Source organism: Athene cunicularia (genome assembly GCF_003259725.1).
Source record: "Athene cunicularia isolate RWA chromosome 10 unlocalized genomic scaffold, athCun1 chr10_part1, whole genome shotgun sequence".
Classification (NCBI taxonomy): domain Eukaryota; kingdom Metazoa; phylum Chordata; class Aves; order Strigiformes; family Strigidae; genus Athene; species Athene cunicularia.
The window spans coordinates 19099046-19124730 of record NW_020799112.1 but is presented as its reverse complement, the minus strand read 5'-3'; the positions used below and the strand labels follow the sequence as shown (position 1 = coordinate 19124730).

General features: G+C 37.3%; 1 protein-coding gene across 1 annotated transcript; it reads right to left on the bottom strand.

Moving 5' to 3' along the window:
- Nucleotides 1–627: 627 nt before the first annotated feature.
- Nucleotides 628–24718, bottom strand: SECISBP2L (SECIS binding protein 2 like). The gene is made up of 18 exons (XM_026856088.1): nucleotides 24635–24718; nucleotides 20872–21050; nucleotides 19185–19509; nucleotides 18542–18677; nucleotides 18039–18268; nucleotides 17929–17953; nucleotides 17030–17145; nucleotides 15060–15191; nucleotides 14431–14514; nucleotides 13173–13340; nucleotides 12870–13011; nucleotides 11062–11231; nucleotides 9712–9844; nucleotides 8591–8753; nucleotides 7649–7869; nucleotides 6858–7012; nucleotides 6172–6391; nucleotides 628–5185 (listed from the first exon to the last, which is right to left on the bottom strand). Exons 1-18 carry the CDS (start codon nucleotides 24716–24718, stop codon nucleotides 4512–4514), a joined length of 3357 nt encoding a protein of 1118 aa, XP_026711889.1. The 3' UTR covers nucleotides 628–4511.
- Between the last annotated feature and the right edge of the window lie 967 nt (nucleotides 24719–25685).

The following is a 25685-nucleotide window of genomic DNA, read 5'->3' as shown; positions in this document are numbered from 1 at the left end:
TATCCTTTTTGAATTGCTACAAATGTTCTCACACGTGGGAGTTGCAAAACCAGCTAATGACACCGTTACTAGAGCCACGGAAGCGTGAGCAGTTACCAGTGAGTCACTGGAGAGCAGGGGACAGCATGCTCAGAACTTGGTGTTATTTTCCAAAGGTGACTTCATGCACTAGGATAACAATAAAGGAGGTCAACTTTAATTCTCAGACATTAGCAGCATGCAAGAAATCCTAGTTTTTGAAGGTGTCTGTGGTTACTCTTACACGTTCACTCTTAAGTAAAATGTAATCCCTAACCCCAGACCTAGCTCAGTCCCATGGTCTCTGAAGAACGGTGGGTTCTTCCTTTCCTGGTCATCATTGAGATGGTGCATGATGACAGGGATCTGGACTCCATAATATGAGAAATCCTCTGCTAACCCTGTTTTTCTCCTCAGGCTCTCTGCCAGTGCCCGGGGCACCCCCAAACCCGAGGCACCCCCCAGCCCGAGGCAAGGAGCCACCAGGTGGCTTCTGTGGCCAAGCAGGGTGTAACACAGACCTTCCCCATCTCCCGTGGTGCCAGGGGCAGCATTTACAAACTCAGGATAAAGTGTTTGTGAACAAACATAATCACTGTAATAAAGCCGTAAATTTCTACAATCATTTTTATTTGTTATGGAAGATTCCCCACTAGTATTTACATAGTGCAAAAAAGCTGTTATTACTCCAGAAAGTACGGTAGACAGAACAATTATCCTTCATACAGCAAAAAAAGAAATGGAACAAAACCCTTCATATTGTATTTCATAATGATTTTTCTACTGCTTTAACCTAAATATTACTATAAATTTTAAGACATTAACGATTAAACAGCGTTCCTTATTAGAATCTATTTAAAAGAAATATATGAACTATTGATGAACACGCGGAAGGTGGGCTGTGCCAACAGGGTTTCTACTTGCAGTGTTACCATTACCTGGCGAGGAAGTTTCAGGTTAGACATTTCTCACATTAACTTGTGTGTGGCAGGGTGGGTAGAAACCCCACGTCACTTGTTTCTATGGCTTGGTTCTGCTGGTTTTTGTTTCGTTAACAAATCGTCACGTCTCATTTTTAAATGGCTAACATTGAAAGCAACTCCAGAGCTTCGTTAGTTGGCACAACTTCACAGGAAATACTTGATGACAGTTTCAGCAAACAGCAGCTTTTCAAACAATAATACTTTTTTTTTTTTTTACATATGTAAAGTAACATTATTAAAATTTAAGCTTGTGTTAAAGAACTGGACAGAATCACATCGTGTAAGCTCCCACCCACCCAAATGAGCATAAAGACACTTCTTATCTTTACCAGAACACCAACAAGTGCATTACTGAACATTTTCTATAACGAATTTTTAAAACACAGGTCAATACCCTCTGTCACTGTTTAGCTACCATCCTACAGCTACCTGCACACAACTTAAGCAGATAAACAGGCCACTGATTGAAGCCAGTGGAACTAAAGCTCTTAAGCGTGTGTTAGCAGGATCAGGTCCTTAACCTTACCCAGGCATTGATACGTGGTCCAGTTAAGGACAAAAGTTCTTCAGAGTTTTTCCCTTTTACAGATTTGTAATCCACGTTTCATTACTGACAGAGATACCTAAAGTATTTATATAAATAGGTTGTATACATAGCCACCTCTATCAGTTTTAAAGATCCCTACCCCTACCACAGATACACTGGTTTTTTTTTATTTTACCAGATAAATTAAGTGGTGAAATCATTTCTATAAAGAATGTCTTAAGAAAAGTAGATCTGTTTTCCGAATAATTATTTTCACAACAAAAATATCTATACACCTATAACTACAGAAACATCTTTTCTTGGGGACAGTAACAACCTGTATAATAAACTGCATACTTTTATACTGAAATACAAATTCAGCTACTTTTTAAAAAAATCATGGTATTGTAAAACGTTTATATGCTTTCTTTTTAAATTCTGGTGATAACAGAATCAAAATTACCACAGTGAGATACTCTCCTCAAGTGCTTCAAGTGGCAAGGAACTTCCCTAATTTTAGATGCAAATGGATCACTCCCAAAGGAATTGCAATTTCATTCTCACAGTTATTGCTCATTCCCAGCTTATCCATAAGGAAGCACTAAAACCAGTTTCATTTACTCAGTTTCAGCTTGCCCCTCTAAGGGTGATCTGCCACATGTTAAAAAGAGACTAGTTCCTTATTTGCTGGCAAATTGAGAGACGTTAGAAGTGCTATATCACCTTCAAGAACTCTATTAAACCTGTAGCAAAATTGCAGTTAAATAGTGGGCTGAATAGTACAAGACTTCTTTGATATAAATGTCAGAAAATTTTAAAATGACAGTCCAAGTTCAGAAAAGACATATAAAAAAGATGCGCTTTTGATGTTAATACTTCAAGATCAAAAGTTATCTGAATCACTGGCACTGAAAAAGCAAAAGGAAAAGTTACAAACACCTTTTTTTTTTTTTCTGGTGAAGTTCTGCCCTCAGTGTATACACTGCTCTCAGCTTGGTGTCGAGACGTGTGCTTACACATCCAAAGGCAAGTTTTGCTTGTCAGCAGTTCAAACACTTATCATTTCCTAAAGCAAAAACTCTTTCAGAACATACAGACAGTAGAAATCTGCCACACGTACAGTAAAAGGTTTAACATTCAGGAGGCATCATTCCTTAGTCTTTGTTTTCCTATAAAATGCCTGTTCTAATACCTAGGAAGATTACATTAAGGAACTAAGAACGTGACAGAGCGGCCAGTTGTCCTAGCAGCTCTCTGTACTGCTTATCTACACAGCATTTGCTATGCCTATACCTATTCAAAGCATTATTTACATAATACACAGTTTCTATTATTCTCATTTAGCATCCAAAAAACACCCAGGGGTAGACGATTTCTAAACCTGGAGTCGTATTTTCCCAGTGCAACTTAAAATGCCAGCATCACTAGTACTATAAGCGTTGGTCCCATATTAATAAGTGTGGACTAAATACTCAACTAAGTTATCCATTTCTTGTGTTTTTCAGTCTACCCAGAGGATTTTTATGCATTTTGATATAAGTGATCAAGAAAAATCAAGTGGAATTAAAAGAAAGATATGTTTGCTGTGAAAGTGTTATTCACGTGAGTTACTCTTTGGCTACTCCTGTAGTGAAGCTCCTGCTGCTGGCAGTTTCAGTGCATCCCTTACCAAGACAAAAACGGAAAACAGACTCCTTACATGCAGTGTTTAGACACATACTCCATCTTCAATCTGAAATTAATTCATAATCAGTTATAGATTTCTATCAATATTCAGAACAAAACACAAAACAGTTCTCTAGCAAAATGTATGTTTCCAAGGAGGACATAGTTTTGTTTACCTCAACCACCGAAATACCTCCCCCTACTAGGGCACTTCCTCCTTTCCTGGAATAACTACTTCCTTTTCTACTCTAGAGGTCAACTCCTAAAGCTGCTACAACTGTGAGGACAGACCAGAAGAGGTCACATTTTGAGTAAGAATTGTTAAGATACATCCTCAACTCAACAGGAGGGTGGCCAGAACCAAAGCATGCAGGTACACTGAGCCACCACGTCATCTGCACTTGCTGTTAAAGGATTACTCTTGTTTTTTTGTAACGTTATGCACTTACAATATGCAAAACAGCATTCCTGAGGTAAGTGACAGGAGAAAGAGGAAGCCATCAGTTTACTAAAAGCCCTGGATAGGGATTATGGTTAGTGATTCACTGTGTGTGGTTTGGCAGAGAGCAACTGTGAAGAGCATAGGGAATTTGTGTTCTTTCCTTTTTTTTTTTTAAATGCAGTATTTCCACCTTGTAAAAAACACCCCAAAATATCACTTATATCCCTCTGGTTTCAAGTTTTTCTGGAATCAAAGTTGTTACAGTTTATTGTAACCATCACAACTATCAGCAGCTTTTTAAATATGCCTTCAATGAGACCAACAAAAAAAAGCTGCATCTATCTTAGTATAAGAATCATGCATATAGTTCTCTACTATGTACTTCTCATTAAGACTGCAAATGGGGTCTTCTAGCTTTTCTTTAAAGAGAGAACCAAAATTTTACTTTTATTTCTAGAAAGAACTAGAAAATCACGACCAAATACACTGACGTGCCTGGCATAACACCAATGTAAAGCGTTGGTAATTTAATATAGATTATCTGTTTGAAAAATGAGCTAAGTCAGTCACACCTTAAAGAATTTTGCTTAAATCTGGTCAGTTATAAGATGTTTCCTTTTACAAAAGATCAAATGAATACTTACTGACAAATTTTCCACACAGTTTCTATTCTGGGAAACAAATACTGATTAAAAGCTAAGCTAGTTTTTAAATCAAACAAGTAACAGCTACAAAAATATCGTTGTGAATTAAATACACATATTAAATGTTTAACAGTGCAAAATGTTGAGATGAAGCATATGAAATCATGGCTGCAACCTTTACAACAGTTAGTTTTAATAGAATTTCTAAAAAGTTCCTGAGTTGCTGCTTATTTTTACGGCATATAGATGGAATCTGTGTGTTCTTTATTCAAAGAATTGCAGATGCTGGGTTTATGTTGAGTGTTGCTTGCGTGCTTATCATTTGTCCATTCCTCACCATCAGTAACCGGATCAGCCTGCTCAGAAGTCTCTATTTCTTCCTCTTCACTTTGTTCTGCGTTGTCTTCTTCGGCACCACTAAGGGTCTTCCCAAGCTGAAGAGTTTCCATAGTTCTCTGGGTCTCTGAAACCCAAGATTCAATTCTGCTATTAAGCTGAACCTCTACAGAAATTGGTTCATGGGCATAATCCTCATCATCATCTTCCTCCTCCTCCTCCTCCTCTTCTAGCATTCCCGGTACAAGAGTACTGGTGGTGCTGGTCATGGAAGAATTCAAAAGATCTCGGCAGCTGCCATCCAGTGATCCTGTTTCTGTACTCTGCTGCGAGGCCCATTCCAGATTGTCATCTGGTTTCACCTCATCTTTGTCACCTGGTGTGGATTTCCCAGGATTTGTTGCTGAGGTAGTGCCAGTTGTAGCCAGAGGTGGTTGTTTATTAAGAGTGGCTTTTTCAATTTGACCATTACCAGCTTTCTCTGGTACCGCAGTCTTACATGAGGATTCTCTCTCATTTTCAGAGGTTTCTAACCCATCTGATGTTTCCACCATATTTCTCCAGTTTGTTTCTACAAGTTTCAAAAGAAGTTTAAGCAGGAAACATTAATTCTTTCTATATAAGAGTACTTCTCCTGAACAGCCCAGAATTGTTGAAACAACAATAGGAACTAATAATTTTAATATTATTCTATGCTTGCTAGAAAAATTTCAATTAGAAACAGGGGGAAGAAGGGAAAGGGAGGGACAACAGAAAGAGCTGTGAATAACTTCGGTTTTTTACAGTATTCTAAACCAGCCATTACAAAGTTGAAAGTTAATGCACTTTTTTTTTTTGTGTAAATGGTGAAAGCACCAAATGTTACAGCAAGTGCAGTCAAAGAAGTCACTCAAATACAAATTAAAAGCAGAAAACTGCCACAGTATGAAGTTAACCTCTTTAAGGATTTAAAAAAAAAAAAAATGTAGCAAATGGAGTAATTTTGAGACACCACTAAAGAATTAACTAAAGATAGTATTCTTTTTAATTCACCATAACACACACACACAAAAAAAGTCTTTTGACTTCAAACAAGCATTCTCCTTTTTACCCTGTCTGTCATCTGGGCTTAAGCAACTGAGTAAGTAAAACTTGTGTTCTGCTCACACTGGAATCATCGCCATCTCAAGTTTCAAAATTTAAGCTACCTGTCCTACCTTCAGAGGCCTCACTAATTTAATTCCTACACTCTACCATTAGTTCTTCCTCAATCATATAATTGATTGTGTTTGGTACTGCTTCTATACCAGTTCATTAAAGCTGGAGAAGCTACCTCCACTGACGTTAGGTAACTGTAACACTTCTGAGCATTGGAAATTAAAATGATTTTCGATATAGCTCAGGGAAAATAAATTACTTACAAAACTACCTGAAGACTAACCAATTTTCTCTTATCCCTGAAAACTGCAGATTACTGTAAATCATGAAGAAATACTGTCCTTTTAGCTACATATTGCAATAAGCAGCATTTGGAAAATTCCACCATCTAGTTACACAAGTATGTTTTAGCACACTTACCGTATTCCTTCTCATTCACTTCAGATATGGGTTCAGAAATAACACTGCAGAATGAGATAGCACTTGCTGCAGAGGGGTTACGAGAATGACCCATATGATGGGGTGTCTTCTTTACATTCTTCAAGGCTTCTTCCGCCTGCTCCTGTTCCATTGCAGCAACCATATCTCTGTATGCTTTTCTGGCCTCTTCAGTCAGTGATACCAGCTTGTTAAATAGGTCCTAAGTACGAAGACAAGTTTTTATAGTCAGTAGCTCCTACTAATAATTTTCACTTTAAACTACTACTTTTAGTCAAAAGGCATACCACACAGTGAGCCTTAACCTTTACTTCAACTAAACATTAGTTCCTCTCTGTATTAAATAAGAGCACCACTCCACGTTTATGCAACTTTGAGGAGATGTACTTAAAGATACTGTTTTTCTTACAGTCTTAAGCCTTCCAGAGAATTTCAGATGGCATTTAAGTCTATCTGAAAGCTACAGAGATGTTGCAACCAAAATGTTTCAACACAGTTTCTCAGTTCTGTAAATACTGAATTAAAAGAAAACCACGCTGTAGTACAGATCAAGCCAGGGTCATCATCAAACGCATGTTAGTTCAGTGCGCTCTCCATGCCAAATCAATTCTTACCTATGAGGAACATAATTGTTTACTCCGGTCATTTATGTGAATGGAATTACTCACCTCAGCACCCGAGTAGTTGAAGATACCCACTACACTAACAGGAACCAGCTTGTTCACACAACGGCCAAGAGCTTTACGGCCAAGAGCAAAGACAAAAGGAATTTCTTGTTCCCGTGCCATGGCTATTACGTTATATAGAGCCTCATCTAGTCCACCTTGAAGAGAGCAATGTTAAAGAGACATCTAGTCAAAGTCATAGCGTGGCATAGTGCAACTCTATTCCATTATAACTGTAATTAGTCAGTAAAACTCCAATACACACAATCACCAGCTCCTATTTCCTAGAGGCTAACAAGCCATACATTTCAAGTATAGTGAGTGAGTATAGATCAAGGTGATATTCTGTATTCTCTGTCAGTCCTGCACACAACCAAAATTTTTCACAGCTCTTTTCTTGAGCAGGGCAAAACTCCTATGTCAGGAAGCCTCTGTTCACATTTCTGCTTACGGCAAAATGCACTGGGTTGGTTAACTAACCAACTGACACTCCTCTTAAGGAAGCCTCCTTAAGGGCACCCAGCGCTCAGGGCTCTGGGTGTATCAGACAATGAAATAAGACTCAAGTCTATTGCATGCATTGTAATATCTATTTTTCTTTAAACTTTTCCACCTTTGTGAACAAGTTTCTTCCAGAATGGAATAAAAGAGAATGAACGTGGAGTGACAATTACACAACTGATTCTAGAAGTGTTACATCATGCATAGTAACTAAAAAAAACGCTTCTAACTTTGCTAATCTGCACAAGAAAACCACAAACATTTAAGTGCACCACTTGTTTTATCATTTATACCTTTTGACTGGATTTTTTCGCAGTTGGGAGATATGATTACACACTTGATCTTGTTTAATTTCATATGCTTAGTAACCTCACGCAAGCCCATAACAAGTCTTCTCCTTGCTTTAGCTCTCATGGGATCCTTTTGATAAATCCGTTCCTGGAAGCTGACAAGCTCTTGCAATAAAAGTGTCACACACTCATCTATTTCTTTACTTAGAACTTGGTTACAGTATCTGTCAATTCAAAAAAACATAGTATTAGCATGGTACATAATCAATACTATTTCAGTAAGCCTTTTCTTTTACCAAATAAAAGTAACTTTACTTCCTCAGTTAGTAAAACTATTTAATAACTTTAACAGTTTAATAAAGGATTTAGAAATCAGACTGTATACTATAACTTAAAATACATCTTGAGAACATTTTTATTTCCAGTAATATCCCTTACCTCAAGAAGTCAGTCAAGAAAAATATTAAAAAATACAAATACTCTAATAGGTGCCACAAACAAATTTTCTTTTCCTTAATTTGGTACTCCATGCAGATACTTTAATAAAAAAAAAGCAGTAACGTAATAAGACTATTACAGTATTTTCAGCATTTGTAAGTATTCCTTCCTCTCCCATCCAAAGTACATGTAGCCCTCCTCTAAAAATGTTTTTTTACAGACTATTTCCACCTAGCTTATTTGTTGCACCAAGCAAAGAAAGTCTGAAGTGCGTGTGTGTATGTATACACACACACCCACACACACACCCCCCCATTTGTTTAGATACACACACACAGAGCAATCCATCTATGGCAGACAAAAAAACCCTCAACACTTGTAGAAAATGCTACTGATGAAAGGATAGCTTATGTTCACTAAGCTCCTCCTAAACCTATCCACACTCAAAAAGATGACACTGACTGAAGTGCAAGCCCGGAACTTATATTAATATAGAGAAACTCTTACTCTCTGAATCTCTTGCTGTGAATTTTGGTTATTGCAGAAGATGCCATTGGACTGCCTATTCCAGAACTAGCAGGTGAACCCTGTGACACTGGGGTCATGCAGTATGGAGAATTCTGACTTGCTGGTGAAAGTGAAGTATCACTAGGCATACTTAGTCCAGCTTCTGAAAGACAGTTTTGAAACATCATAAAAATTCACAGACATTAACATAAAAGAAACACCATCACGCTTTTTCCAAACTACATTCTGAAAACACTAAACGCTATTCTTCCCTAGAGGAGTAGTTGGAGAGGGGGCAGAACAAAACAACATGTACCCAACACTCAGCATGGGTTGGGTAAATAAGCAATATTTGAATATTCATATTTGAATATTCAGAGCTTAGTTTGGAAAATGGATGGAACAGAAAGCCTGCCTAAATGCTGTAACTTTTTCCAATAATTCTTGACTACTTTTATACATAATATTTAACTAATTTATTCCTAGAATATTTAAAGTTTTTACACTTTATCTTCAGTCAGGTTATTCAAAAGAAAGGTTCTGAAACAGTACATCTGGAATCTTGATGGACACCTCCTCCACCCCCTCCCCCGACCCAACACATCAAAACCATTGAAAATTCTTTGGAGCTCCCCAGTTGCTCAGAGCTCTTGCTGCAAACTGACAGTCCTGACATTGCAGCTGATTGCCAAGAGCGTTCAGCAAACTGGACAACCTTATTTACAGTTTGCAACTTCTGTATCTGGAAAAGTTTCAGTATGCTCATCGTTAAAAAGCACTGTGATCAACACAGCATGGTCGACAATACGTCACATTGCGTCCACTTATCAAAAACGCTATCAGCTCTGACGTGCGTTGGGAACATCCACTCAAGAGAAATTAACTGAGGGGCTGTATGGAGATTACATACTTAAAACCCACACTGCCTGAGCTTTCCACAACTGAGGGACAGACAAGACCTTTTCAGAAGAGGAGGGGTACATTTTCTAGTATTTCATAATGTTAAAAAACTGTTAAAGATATCAATATATTGTGTTGCATAAAAAGGAAGACAAAATATTAAAACAAGCAGATCAGTACAACTTGGGGGGGGAAGAGAGACTAGCAAGACAGAGACCAACCTTCTTGAGAGGCCAGCTCCTGAGACTGATCAGCAGTCAAGTTTATATGAACCTCTTTCTGTTCATCAGATCCCAGAAGGCTGTGGTCAGCTGATAAACGGCCTTTCTTCTCTTCTCTCTCTTTCAAAATAATCTAAGAACAAAACCAACAGTTATCAGCATCTGAAAATTAGATACCTGTACAGAAAAATGTCCAGCTGACTGAACATAACACAAAATAAAGCAAGTTGTTTTGAACCTTCCTACTCACATGCTAGTATGGAAAACCCTGAAATCATTTCAGCTTCCTCTGATTACAAGGATTTCATTCCAGCGTTTTACCAATGGTATACTCAATACTCTCATACTTCTACATAAATAATACTTAAATTGTTGAAAGCACTAAGTACTTTCACAACTTGATACACAACACTCACTAACAATTCCTCATCCCCACCCCTGAAAAAAAAAAACAACAAACCACCTTAAGTAAGAATACTAGTCATCTCTGAAGCACCACTACAGGGCGAACCCTTTTTATAAAAGAAAGGAAAGTAGTCATTAATATATTGGTATTACTATGATAAATATGAACATAAAGGCATTGACAACAAGGAATTTAGAAAACTTTTCTGAACAGGTAGCTGTGAATTTCTCTTAACTCAGATCATGGATAAGACAGCACAAAAAAGATTGCTGGGGGCAGAGGGGGGAAGCAACTTAACCAAAACCAACATTTGTACAAACACAGCTTTACCAGATTTTAACTGCCCATATCAAAGTGTTCTTGACAAGAAATGTGGTGCCTGAGTACAGACTTTAAAAAAAAAAGAAAAGTGTGAAAGGCTTGCACACTTTCCTTTTTAGGGCTAGTTTTTTTGTATTGCACCTCCCAATTTTATACATACTGTATTCTCTGTGTACATGCCTACTTTATGTGTATATGTATATAGATATATAAAACAAATTACTTGTAAATTTACTCAGGTAAAAATCATGTTTTTACTTCAAGTTCTATACCCATCCCTAAAAAAAAAAAAAAGAAATAGTAGGAAAATTTAAGATTTTAGATTGCACTACAAAGTAGGATTCAATAACATGGAAAAACTATGCAAGCTTTCCCATGTATCTTCGTGCTTGTAGTTTAAAAAAAAATCCTTGCCATCCATACTGAGCTAGATTTGTATCACCTTCAACCAATGACGGGGGTATAAAAGTTATGTTACAGGCCTAGATCCAAAGGACAGGACATCGGTGTAACAGGAACTAGAGGCAGAAGCTCATGGTCACTAGTCCTCAAGTAAGAAAATGTCAGGTTTTGTTTTTGAAGTATGAGTGTGGGTCACAACACTCCAGGGTTGAGATGTTTACCTTTTTAAGTGCTGTAGGGCGTTTCAGTTTTGCAATCTCTCTTTCTTTTCCTCTTTTCACTTTGGGGGCAGTCGAATCCAAAGGATTAAGGCAACCCATAGACGGCTGTCCCTTTGTTAAGGACTTTCTGTTGGCAGATTCTTTGGTATGAAAGGGAGCAGCACTGCCAACTAAACACAAGAAAGGTATTAGCTTCACCGAGACATGTCAGCTTTATTTCAACACTGTTTCCAGAATTTCCACTGATGAATTCTCAAAGTACGTTTTCCTTCCTCGGAAAAAAGCAGTTCATAATGACAGGAAAATTACGTCATCAGATATTGTTGCTTCCAGATGGTTTTAAGCTTTCTTCAACTTAGCCTCATATTTTAGGAAGCTATGGATTCCAGGGAAGGAATTATTTTAATACTGGTAAGAGATCTCTCTCAAATGACTGCATGTAGCTTTATTAGTAAAATGATAATTGTAAGTTAAGTTGCAAATATTTATTCCAAACATTGATTTTCAGTTGTCAGAGACTTGATTAGTTGACAGGACAAAACAGATGAGAGAGTACAGCACGTAGTTAAGTATCTTCTGCAAGAAAGAATAAAACGAATGTGGTCTCCAATGGAAATGCCAACTGTTCTTTGCTGAGCTTTGTTTGATACAACCTTGCCAACTTTAATTAATGTTTGAACACCACTGGAATTCAAGGTGGGTAAATGAAGCAACACACAAGAAGAAAAATGGTAACTATGTGCGTAAGGATGGACTCTAGGTTACATGCTACTGCTCAGGAATGAGATTCGTGGGTTGTAACAGATAACTACAAAAGCATAAATTCTGTGGTAGCAGCAAGCACTAAAAAAGCTAGTTTAAGTGTTGATAAAGAAATAGAGGACAAAAAAAGCATAATTAAGACATTGCATACATTCATGATGAACTATAACAATGTTCTGTGCATGTCTGATCTTATTTCCAAAATATGCAACAGAACTACAAGAAGGTACAGAGAAAGCAATACGGATTATTGGAAAAGACACGCTCCCACAGTGGAATAATGAAATAGCCTAGAACTCTTCAGACTAGAGAAGAGATGACATACCTCTAAGAATCATAGAGAAGGACAGGAGGGAATGATTGCTCAGTCTTTGTAATACAAAGGCTATGAAAGCTAACGAAATGATGACTGGGGTACAAAAACCCCCACCCCAACCCCCCGCTGAAGAGAAGGAAGGAGCTTACTCCACACAGCATGTAGTAAGGTTATAAATCACTGCCACTGGACCTTATGGACAGTAAAAACATGTGATAGAAACGATGGACAGTTTAAGAAACAAGTTTAATTTGAGAAAGTCTTGGGTCAGGAGGCCCTAAACTATAACCAGTAGAGGTGGGAAAAATATCCTGGAGAGGTATCCCTCTATATCATAGTCACAGGTATCCTCTCTAAGCTGCTTTCACAGAGAATTCTGTCATATCTGTAGTAGGCGTGAGAATAACTGTATTGGGTCAAGACAAACATACTAATTTCAGCACTAAATTACTCCCAAGACATGAATGCTGAGTTTTGAATATTAGATCTTTTAAAAGAACTTTGTCCTCAGTTCTACATGGACTTTCACCATTGCATACTGCAGCTCAGAAGAAAGCAACACAGGTAAATTTTTTGAGAAATGCATTAAGAAAGCCTTCCCAGGTTTTTATTATTATGTTTATATCAAACTAAAACTTGTCAGGAAAAGAAAGTATTTAAGATGCTCAAATCAATCCCATTTATATGGTCACAAAATGCATTCAGCAACAGTCAAGCAGACTAGAAATACCCGTGTATGAGAGGGGCCTGGTGTTGGTGATCTGACGAGCTTTCATGGCTTGCTGCTGTTTTTCAAGAGCTGCTAACATGTCACCCAAATCTAACTGAACAGGGGTCTTGCTCTTCTTTCCAGCCGCTTTTGATAAAGCCTCCTACAACATGAACATCACATGCTGATAAATACAAAGAAATAGTGCCTGCAAAACATTCTTTACAAGGAGGGTTTTACTGTTACAGAATAAAGATGAGCAACAGTTAACTGATACTCCTCTTTACCAACTGAGGGGGGGTGAGGGCATGTAGCACTACACACCTGAAGTTTTTTCTGTTCCATGCTTATCTCGGAATACTCTTGAGCTGTTGCAAGTGCTGCTGCCAAGGCCTTCTTCTTCTGACTTTTTGCACGCTTTGGTACAGAGGTTGTAATGGGAATTGGAGTTTGGACTATATTGATTGGAGAATTTTCTGGTAAGTCATCCAACTAGGATTTTAAACAAAATGAAAAAAAACAAACCCCACAATTAAAGACCTTTCTCTCAAGACCTCAGGAGAACAGGGCACTCCAGAAATCAAATGAACCATTGCTTTGGTCAGCAGTATGACATCCCAATTAAGTACAGCTAGATGCCACAGTAAGGTAATAAAACTAGAAACATATATATTTCCTTTTTGTATGGCAAAACTATTATGTTCCTCTCCAGTTATGCCTTCAAAAGATTTTCCAGCCTGATTGCTAAATAAGGGAGTGGGTTTTTTTCCTCCCCCCTGCAAAGACTTAATGTAGAATTTTACTTCCCCGGAAAAGTGCCAAATAGATTAAGTAGCCTTTACGTATGGTTCTGTGACAAAATAAATATTTAAGTAGATCAGGTATTAAAAAGATCATCTTTCCAATAACTGTTTCTACAGCTTTAAAGCAGATAAGAGTTTAGCTTATTTTCATTTCAGAATAAACTACACAAACTATAGTTATTTTGAAAAATCAACACCATTGCTACATATCTGCAGATTTAACAATTTTAAGAAAAGCCTGCATCAACGCATCAGTCTGAATGCAAGTCCTTCGAGTCAGAAAGGATAACAAGGATGTAATTTACATACTAAGACAAAGAAAGCTTGATAAGCCTCAAAACTAATTTTAATCTCAAAAAAAAAAAAAATCCTGTTGCATCTACTGTTCATCCAAAATTTAGCATGCAACTTCAAAAAGCACAACACTCCTGAGAAGCCATCAGTGATGATGGAAAAACTGGGAGTTGGACTCAGTGATCCTTATGCATCCCTTGCACCTTGGGATATTCTCTAACTTTAAGTGTCTATCATATATCTATCTTAGTTTCACTTGTTAATCTCCTTTGCAGACAAAAACCAGTCTTTTTTTAAAGATGGGTTCTCTGCACAACTCAATTGCCATTTCTTCAGCATCCAAAACTGGTAATGCAAATACACTTAGAACATCATCATTACCACATTAGAAGTATTGTAGCAGAGATTCATAAAAAAACTACATAAATCAAGTAGTCTTAAAAAAAACCCTTAAAAAAGCATTGCAAAACAAAGTAATTACTTACTACTTTGGGTGAAATCTTTTGCTGGATGTTACTACTTTTGCTGCTGCCATTGTCACTATTTAGCTCTGGAAATTCATCTTCATCCTAAACAATACACAAATTAAGAATGAAGACAATGGAACCAAAAGACACATGAAAAGCATCAACTGAAATGGCTGAAGCTAGAAGAATGAATTTAATCCTGAAGTCCCAAAATAAGCCAGAAGCGCTTAAAAGTGACACAAATAGAAAATGAAGAAAAATTAACAAAGCATTTATGTATCTGAATAACCATTTTTTAAAAAAAGAACAGTTTATTAGTGTCTTATATGAAAGAAATCCAACTACAATTAGGTGGGAGATGGGATAGACTAGAGAACACAGTAATTCTTATTTACAAGTGAAGAGAAAGAGTTACTTGAAGTTGTTTATCCAATTTGTCAGTCACTGATAGTTTTCAATTCTTATACATTCCACAACACCCAAATACAAGTCTCTGTATGTACACAAAGCATCATATAATAATAATCATCACACTATACTATACACCTTTCAGAGTCAGATGTTTCGCAGCTTCTCCCTGTTGAAAACATAAAACTTATTCCACACGTAACGTGCGTCACACAGAAACAGTTCCCATACAACACTACCTCAAAGTACAGAGGTTCAGGACTCTGCTCTGTTCTGCTTGACTGGCTTGTAGTTAGAGGTTTTTCATGTCGTTTCTGCAAATTCTGCCTTCTTTCTGAAGATGTGCTGTGGTCTCTGCATCTGAAACCGGACTGAAAATAATGAACGTGATTGGCATTTTGCAATTTTAATTTTTCAAGATGTGTGTGCACACATGTGAGGCATTCTCCTATCTGCTACTTAGCACCTAAGGTGGTACAAGTTTTTACAGAATTACATTTAATAAGCTGTACTTTGGTGGTTTTGGAGCAGGGTTGGTTGGTTGGGGGGTGTGTGGGGGTGTGTGTGCATTTGGTTTTTTTTATTTAAACCTGCACAAACATTCTACAGTGAGTATCAGATTATTCCCCCCCGCCCAAACCAAATACAGTATCTCTATATTCATCTTAAAATTTCCAACTTAAAATAAGGACTTTTTGGCCAAACATGAAGAAACCACAAGTACTGGTAGTGACTGTGTAACTCAGACAAATCCTGAGAAACATCTGTAACCATGATCAATAAAAATAACTTTCTGCCACTATATAATTATTCTCCATACAATTATTGCCTTTTCAACATGTGTTTTATGACAACGCACAGGCATAGAGTTCTCTAAGGACCAGAGATCTTGGTATAGTGGTATAAACATTTTTCTGTTTATTATGTGAGTTTGGTGGAAAGCCATGTGCAAGACTGGTTGGCTGAAAGCAAAGCATGATCTGAATCTCAAATTTTGGATCCCTCATACTAATGTATTTCTCAAAAGAAAATTTCTTACAGACCTGGTACAAATTTAGTTTCAAAGGAAAATAGTTTCTAGGACAATTCTGCCTTGAGGTACAGTGTATTTGGCTGGGGAAGCCTTATTTAAAACTCCTTGTGCCAGCTTTGTTTTTAGATATCTAAAATAACTACCAGATTTAGAGTCTAAGCTGTGACTGGATGAAAGGAAATCTGGTTCTTCCTACTCTCCCAATGCCATAAGACACAAATAGTGGCTTCTAAAAGCCTCCAATATGACTACAGGTTATAAAAAGATTCAGAACTGCTACGCTGCCAGATACGAGCATCAATGAGCTTCTTTATATAATAAACCCATGAATACCAAATGAGAAGATTCAAGACAAATTAACAATTCCATGTAAAAACCTAAACTGGGCAAGCTAGCTCACATATATCTGCGCATGGAGGCAACATCTGTGATAAAGCTTCTACTTCAAGCTCAGCTATTCTTGTCTCCAATAACTGAATTCAAACTAAACCTGTGTTTAAGCAAAGTCAGATGTTTCAGCCTGCTCTGTACCCCCTCTGGACACCACCCCCCACTCCCCCAAGAAGATTAGACTATCAAAATTAGGAAGGTCATCATCATCTCACATACTAATTACAGAAATCCTGTCCCACTTGAAGGAAGTTTCACAGAAACAATCTTCTAGCGTAAAAAAATTTAAATTCATTTATTAATAATAAAAATGCTGAAAATATGGTATGCTAATATAAATTTAAAGAGTTTCAAACACAACAGGAGTGAGAACACAGGATTCCAGTTCACTATCATATCAGAATCTTTCTTTAGAAAGTTTGAGAATTTTTTTTTCTCCTGAAGCGTGAATGGGTCAAACACTGAACTAACTTTTCTACACCCACACTACCTTCATTTCACAAATTACATATGCAAATGTTCTTCCTAGGCAGATACATATAAAGAACAGGCCATAGACAGAAGATTGCCAAGTACATTAAATTTTATGTATCTATCTAGTGCTAAATCAAGAAACCTCCAAGGTAGAAATGTGCAACTGAACTTCCAGGCTGAGTCTCTACACTTTTCGTTCACGGTTTATATCAGCTATTCTTTGTATGTTAATATTATAATCCATTTCAAACTCTTTATTTTCATATATTACAAGAAACAGACTACTTAAATTCAGAACCATTAACAACATACCTGTGAACTATTTCTTTGCTCAGCTTGTCTTCCACCTCTAGAAAACATCTGAGTTTTTTCAATCCAGGGTTTTTTTTGAGTTGCCTGGGAACTTACATTAGTCCAACTTATACCAGCTGAAAAAGAAACACCATCTATGAAAAAATGAATTAGTATGACAGAATGTGTCATAATGATACACATGCCACCAGAGCCAGAGGCACAATTTTAACACAAGTAAAGCTCGCTGAGAAAATCTGATTCTCCTCTGACAACATTTACTTCTGTAACTATTTCCAGATGTTTGCAGAATTGCCTTTATAGATGCATCAGATGACAGACATTCAAACTGCCAACAGCTGATCATCAGGAAGCATGCAGGCAAAGGCGATCTCAGGTTCATATCCATGCCAATTTTGGTCCAGTCACAAATAATAGCCACTAGCATTACCCGCTACTACCAGACTAATCAAAATATTTGTTAGTGTTACAATACTACTTTAGAGCTTCTAAAAAAGCATTAGTACTTTTCAAGTAGAGAACGAGAACTCTTTGGCTCTATTACTACCCAGGTATGAACTTCAGTCCAAGAGGGTAAGGAAGCTTGAGAATAAAATATAACAGAAGCACAGCTTTTATCTGAATGCTTCCACTGGAGTCTCTAGCTTTTTTTAATCCTTTAAAGAAAGGCAGCTGTCGATATATCATTAGTGATAGCTACTTATACACTTGTTCATTTAACAAGGGTCTTGGTAGAGATGGTGGAAATCATAATAAAGACATATTTCCAGAAGTCTCTGATCAGTTAGAGTAGCATGCTGGAAGTAGGTCAAGAGGTGGTTCCTAGCAAAACATAAAGCAAAAATACAAAAGTGACCCAGCCTACTTTTAAACAGCTCGCCAGCTAAGACAATGCTTACTTGTATTTATTGATGGTTCGACCACCTGAAAAGGAAAAAAAGGTTTTAGTAAATTTTTATTAATCTGTAGGCTACAAATATAATTAAGTTACTCAGTTATATTTACATACGTTCATTGCACAAGAATCTGTATTTCTTGAAGCCACGGCTGCAGCCTGGTTATTGCCATGCTTAGGACTACAATAGCCACTGTCACTGTCAATGTCTGCCTCACTCGCACCCTGTTCACTAGAGGACTCTGCAGCAGGGTGAGAAGCTCTTCTGCGCCTGCCTTTTGATTTCCACAGCATCGTAGAGGCACTCTCAGAAAGTGACTTATTAGCTATATCTGAAGGAAAGTCTGCAAAAAGCAGTAAAAATATAATTACTTGTGCAGCAATTCTTAAAAGACATGAAAAACCGACGTATCAAAAACAAATTGAAAAAGTCAAAGTCACTGCACATGACAACTATATCCTTTTAATAACAGCACCTTTTCTTCATTATCTTTCTGATCTGCAAAGATTTATCTTTAGAGCCACCTCTAAACCAGGTCCACCTTCTTTCAGGAAAGATGGCAACCAACATGTAGTTCTAGTTATTTCATACACACAGAACACAAGAAAGAAATTACCCGTTTGCTGTGATGCGTCAACCAACAAAACAATCTTTGATCTGTTCTCAGGACCCGATGAACTAGTCTCCTTCTGAGTGGCGACATTTTTCACCGGAGGACGTTTGTTTTTCACATGCGTCTGTAACTGTTGTTGCTGTTTTAAAAGATTAGCCACACGTACATATAAGTCATATGATTTGACTTCACAGTTGTAATCAAAGCAATTAGAAGTTCTTACGCTGTCGACATAAGCCACATGTTTAAAGACAAGAGATTAAGGGAACTATTCGTAAAAATACTTGATTTATTAACCTCTTTGCAGTATTTTCTGCATGAACTCCTCATTATGTGGAAGTATCAAAAGAAGTTAAAGCATAGGTATACTTCCTTTGTTCTTTAATGAAGCAATTCTAAGCTCTCAGACCAAGCTAGCACAGAGGCAGAAGGGTGCTTCCTATGTTATACTTGCAAGCTTTATAAACTCACCAAGTATTTTAACACAAAATATCTCCATAGACAGAGTTTTGCTACCCTCTGATTAACACCCTTCCTTCCGTTGATACTACTGACATACCTGTTCTTGCTCAAATGAGATGCATGCTTCCTGTGTAAAGATAGTTTACTTATACAGTTCTACTTACCGTATTAAAACCAGACTTACTTTTTGTATGACTGGTCCCCTGTTACTGCTTCTGCTCCGCTGACTGGACAATGGAAAGACCTGGCCTGATGGGTTGGGACGCTCAGTGCACTCTGTAGTAACTGCATTTACAGCATTTGCTGTTTGAAAGGGTGCAGAATAGGGGGTAGGGAAAGGATGATAGAAACCCATGACCTGAGCACATGGTGCTGGCATCAGCTGATAATACGTATATTCTGTAGAAACAGGTGGTTGTGCAGATATTATAGGATAAGCAAGGTATGGTCCTGCAGGATTTGGGTTGGGTTGCTGCCATCTGATGTCATTGTTGTATAATGGAAACTGTCTGTAAAAATCAAAGGGAAAGACAACTGCTCAGTAAGGTTTCCCCTCTCAAGGAAATTCAGACCTTTAACACCCCCTTGAAATAACAACATCCACCAACCAAATAACCACAACATTTGTTTCATGAGCTCCTAGCTTTTAATAACTGAACCTAAATTTATTAGGACTTCTTAGAGATGCCAATTAAAGCTCACATTAAATTCAAGTGCAAAATAAATATCTTTGTTGATCTTGCATTTGTCTAAACTTACTAAATTTCTAGTATCAAGCTTACAAATAAAATGTGGCATTTCCTTTGACAAGTATTTCAGACCCGTTACAATTTCATTGCTCAGAAAACACATAGAATCTAAGTAGATACCTTTGCTTACACCAAGGTAAGTTAGCAGACACAAAGAACAGTGACATTCATTAACTAACTTCGGGCCAAGTACCTCAGTATATTAATTTGCCAACTCACCCTTGCTCAAAAATTCCTATGAAAATGCAGGCCTTCAGAAACACCCATGAAAACAGCATTTACAAACTTACTACTGAAACCAAGTGCGGAGACTTCTTCCTGCATTTATTTGTGATACACCATACTACAAGACCACCCCCTTGGAAACTATGAACCCAATTCTCTTTCTCTTCAAACCCCAAGAGACCATCTACACAGAAAATGCAGAGACCTGAATATTAGAGAAATAGAATAGGAAAAGTAAACATTCAAGATAACTTTAGAGATCCTCAGCAGGCAGTTGCTAAAGGATTATTTTTGTTCTCACCTACTCAAGTGCAGCAGCACTAAAGTGCTGTCCTAAGCAAACACTGGGCACATTTTTCAAAACTAAACAGAATTATTTATGCCTTCAATACAAAATAATCAACACTGAAGTTGTGCATTCAGCGAACAACACATTTGGGCTAGAATAAAAGGAGTTCCTAAACTCAGTGTGTTACATCTAATTGTGCAAAGAAACCTGGGTACAGCTACACTCAACACAAGTGTCAGCTGCACATTGTTTTGCCATGGCTGGACACCTGGAGCCTTGCTTCAGCATCAGAGATTCAGGCACAGACCTCCTGACTGCCCTGGAAGATGCATGAGCACAGCAGGTGACTGGGAGGGATTTGTACCACACCACTGTAGCCAGGGGAAAAACAGCAGCAAAAAATATGAACAGAGAAAAGTAGAGGGAAGGAAAGAAGTAAATATTGGGGACAGAGAAACTTCATCCTCACCCATGAAGGGTCAGAAGATTATATATGGTGAAGAAAATGAATGTACAGTCAACAGTCACTGAGTCCTCTCAAGTCTACCAAAAGTTTTAACTCATTTAAAAATAGATCACCTTTCATGAAGGCCACAACTACTTATTACCTATTAGATTGGTTTTCCTGTACAAACGGATAGCAAGTGATCAGGTAGCTAGGGATAGGAGTTGGTTCCATGCCATTAATTCCTCCGCTGTCGTTCGGAAGTGCCATCGGGATCATTAGTGCTTCTGGACCCTTCTTCTGAGGAATAAATGGTTCTACTTCAGCTGACAGCTTGACATTCTTAAGAAAGAGGAAAAGAAACAATATCTGCATTAAATACGATCATAAACTGTTTGGGAAAATTCAGGTCCATCAAGTTGTATGGTAATTACCACAAAGAGCAGGCAAATGGATGACGACTACAGGATTTCTGCAAGTAAACTAAAAGAGGCGGAGAACAGTTGGCAAGTGCTTGTTACATCCTTCCAATCAACGCAGGGTGTAATACAGATCACCAACATTTAGCATTTGTATTAACCTTTAAATTTTCAAAGTGCAATACAAAAACACTAATTAATTTAAAGGGGACTGAAGTTCAGATCTTGCAGAGGATATACTAGTTTGAGCACAGAGAGAAATCAAATTAGCACTGTAGGTGGAGCACAGTTGTGTAGGCTTTCTTCAGTGAAACCAACATATGGAAGATGTAGTAATGCCTGGCCTGCTCTACAAAATTGACCATGTTCCTAGGCAATTATAGAAAAGATTTTTCAGCAGTATTACTGCTAAAATAGATGGTGTATCAGAGAAGAAAACCCCCCCCCATTCCATCTGCACAATTTTAACATATTTTGAAGTGTTCAGATATGATTGAATTTTGCCATGAAGGCGGCAGTAAAGACTGCTTAGAAATAACTTTTAAACTGTGCTTTCAAAGCATCTCCCCTGATCATGAAGGTATCCTCGACAGTTTATAAGGTGGTTTTAACCCACACTTTTGGCCTTGTACAGAATAGCTGGGTGTTAAAAAATGAAATATGTTCTATTCAATAAGATAACTGCAGATCCAAAGAACCCTGTAATTCTATATCCCGTTATAAGTTATATTCAGCAGAAAAGCATCTTTTTGTACAAAGATTTCAGCTTAATCATACCTGTCTCACATTAGTATCTCATAGAATACACACTTCTAAGAAGATTCTATCTAAAGCAGGCAAGGACTCCAGAAACTTTTCTTCCCATATATCCGAGAAAGAATTCCAAAGGCAAAGCATAACCTGTACAAGTACATATTCTTATTTTACAGAAAGGAGACCCTGAAGGTTTGATGTGCTAAGGACAGTTTTCGGTCCCGGTCACTACCTGTAGAACATCCAAATGAGCAGAAACAGTCAAAGAACAGGAGTTCCGAAAATATCATGGCAAGTAGTCCCGTGACTACCACACACTGCTCAGTCCATGTTCTTGCTCGGTGTCAAAGCCACAAGCCATCCAGAGGCAGCCTTACTATCCAATATCTGACTCTACAAATTTATTTTAGAAGTCCCCCAAATTTATTTTTTTAAAATAAGATCCCATATTTGTTTAGCAGCATGGGGGCAGAGGAGGTTGGAGGGGCAAGTGCAAAAATGTTTTGAAAATACAGTTGTCCCACTCAATAAGAAAAGCTACTTTTACTTAATGAGTAGGTACTTAAATGTATGACTGAACTAGAAAAGACCCACTCATGCAGAGTACTGGATCTTTGTTTAGTCAGTCTGACACACTTACATACAGGAAAACTTAATTACTGAGCAAGAAGAAGAATCATCATCAAATAAATTACTAAGATCATGAGTTACACTGTAATTCAACAAACGAGTTGAAAACCAACTGGTATTTAAGTACTTTGCTGTCACATACTTTTAGAAAGAGGAGAAGAAAAAAAACAAACCATAGCTGAGACTGCAGAAGCTCCCTAACTTTCATCTAAGCATTATACCCACTACTAAATCATCATAACTACAGTGACTGATGCATCATATTTTTATAATACAGAAGTACTTTCAATATATATTACTTATGATTGAAATATTAGAATTCCCTGCCAATTAAAAAACTTAAGCTGAAGATTTTGCTCAATGTATTATTTTCAGCTTTAAATAGGGCATTCAAACTAAATTACTGCAAAACCAGTCATTCTATAACAGCTATCTGGATAACTTGTATGTATGGAATCAAACTTTTGCTACAAAAAGTGTTATTATATCCTAAGTGTCTGTTTCTGTTTTTATTTTCACACTTCCATTATAAAATTTGCTAACTCATACTTCTTCCATGAGATTTTACGCAGTATTATCTCAAACTTCACCATCAGCCATTTCCTGTAAACATCAATTCACCAAATAATTTCTATTTAAACATCACTCACTTTTTTCCAAATACTGTGCATCTCACAAAAAAAGTGAGCTTTATAAACCCAGAAAGAAGCTTTCCAAGTGAAATACTGTTTAGGATTGGAGCCCCTTGTCTGCAGGATGCCTGCAAGTATTAAAGTGAGATCAAAGTTCCATCCTTAAGAACTTTGATGGTACAACATTCTGCAAGCCACAGTGACCAAGGGCAGAGCTTGTTTATAACTGAACTGAGAATTCAAAAAAACTACACAAAATGGGGGGGAAAAAAGCAAAAATCGTGAAGTGTAGAGTCCATGATTATTTTTAACTATTTCTTGAGAAGCTTCCCTGCCTTTGGACTTGTCAAAGTGCGCTGGGAAAGCAGAAACGTCCCTTTCAACCAAATGAGTCTCTGCTTTGATATCTTATTTAGTAAGAACATCAGTCATAAAACTGTAGCAGAGACCTGAAGTTTTAGCAGCAAGAAAGAAAAACAAAACGTCTAAAAAATTAAAGGATAAAAGTGGAACTAGAGAGGCAGGAGGAAAAAAAAAAGTGTCTTCACAAGTGACAAGATACACTATCCTTGTCAAAAAAGTGGTTATTAATGTCTGTTCTGAAAATGCCTATGGCTATAAGCACCAATACTGAAGTATCACACCTGCTGTGCAACAAGGGCTGCATTACAGTGGAAGAATCATCTTAATATTAATTAAATGTATTTCTCGACCTTTAGGTAGTAGGAAAACATTCCTTCCTTCTACATCAACTCTTTTTCAACTCCTGAAGTCGCATTCAGAGGAAGAGCTGTGGTGCAGTTGCAGCAGCAGCACCGCACTTGTGCGGCACAAACCAACCACCCTGCTCTACCCAGAGGTTCCTCTTCGAGCTCGGGCACATCCCTCAGCTGCCAGTGACTCATCCCCCCTCTGCAAAACTCCAAGGCATTCTCCTCAACACACAGCACTATGAGGATAAACACTTTCCATTAAAAAAAAAAAATATTTAACTGTCAAGTGCTTATGTACAGCGATCACATAATAAATAACAGAAATACCGACACTGAAATCCCTCCCTGAAAACCAAGAAGGTTTTTTCATGCTATTTCAAGATCACCAGGCAAAAATATTTCCTTAAGAATAGATTTAGTTGTGGACTAGCCTACAGAACTAGACAGCATAAACATTAAAGGAACACCAAGGCTGTCTCATCCATAGAAAATTCAACAGTAAAACCAGGATGAGTGCTTTACAAATATGGGATTCTTAATGAAGCACTGAAAACTTTCAATCGACCATTCCTAATCTGCTGGTCACTATCTCCCAGCAACATGTCAAGTGAACTTTAGCCAAGATACTAATTATAAACCACTTCAGTACCGGCTCAGAAAATAGTCAAAACATTTTATTTGTGATTCAGGTTGGGACAAGATTCCCTATTTTCAAGGTCCTTCCTATCTGGCTGTCTGCTCTTTCCCTGTATTATTTTGGAACACTGATGTGGAAATACAAAAATCATTCCTTCATGGCGAGACACTTGCAGAACGGTCTCGTTACAATTACTTTTGTGATATTGTGTTATATCATCATTCATTGTTAGTGTTATGAAAGAACAGTCTTCCACATCATGCATTAAAAATAGAAGATATAACTCACCAAAGAAAGAGCCAAATCACTCCCATCAGCAAGGCTGCCAAAGTAAAGTATTTGTCAATTTGCAAAGAAAATCCTTACTTTTCCATCCAAATATTTTGGATAAATTTAAATCTTTCCAGTAAAAAAATGATTATACATCTTCTAGGTTTTGGGGTTTTTTTTAAATTGATTTTAAAACTCTTATGTAATTTGACAAGTTTAGGAAAATTTCATTCAGATTATTCTGTTTGATTTTGATAGGTTCAAACAATTCCGAGAAGCCCAAACTAGAAGGACAACTTTAATGTTTCTTTTCCTGTTGCCCAGACTCTTATAAAGGTAATGATTAACTATTGCTATGACAGAGCAACTGGCTAAAAGATTTAAGTACCCTTTTCTGTACAGCTTGTAACATATTTTTGCTTACCTATAGTGGTAAAATAAAGACACAGCATATCCTGTAATCATCAACACATATGGTGTACTTGAAAGTTAATTATTTTTGCCTACCGAACTTGGATAGTGTTTGTTATTTAAAGGAATCAAAACTGCATTTTAGAGACCTTCTACATGCATGACACCTTACTGTTTCCTTGTGCAATCTAATCTACACCTACAGGTTTGTTTGGTTTGTAGAAGGTTTTTTTAAATGTTTCCAAGAAACTTGTTCCAGCACAAAGAAGAATTTAGGGTAAACCTCTGTTTCTAAGTTTTGCATTTTGTTCTGTAGGCTAGTCCACAACTAAATCTATTCTTAAGGAAATATTTTTGCCTGGTGATCTTGAAATAGCATGAAAAAACCTTCTTGGTTTTCAGGGAGGGATTTCAGTGTCGGTATTTCTGTTATTTATTATGTGATCGCTGTACATAAGCACTTGACAGTTAAATATTTTTTTTTTTTAATGGAAAGTGTTTATCCTCATAGT

Coding starts and splice junctions, on each gene's coding strand:
- SECISBP2L (XM_026856088.1), bottom strand. CDS start 24,718: ATGAATGATGATATAACACAATATCACAAAAGTAATTGTAACGAGACC. Junction 17,146..17,928: donor CGAACCATCAATAAATACAA/GTAAGCATTGTC, acceptor TTTCTTTTTCAG/CTGGTATAAGTTGGACTAAT. Junction 7,870..8,590: donor CACAGCAAGAGATTCAGAGA/GTAAGAGTTTCT, acceptor TTGAATTGACAG/ATACTGTAACCAAGTTCTAA.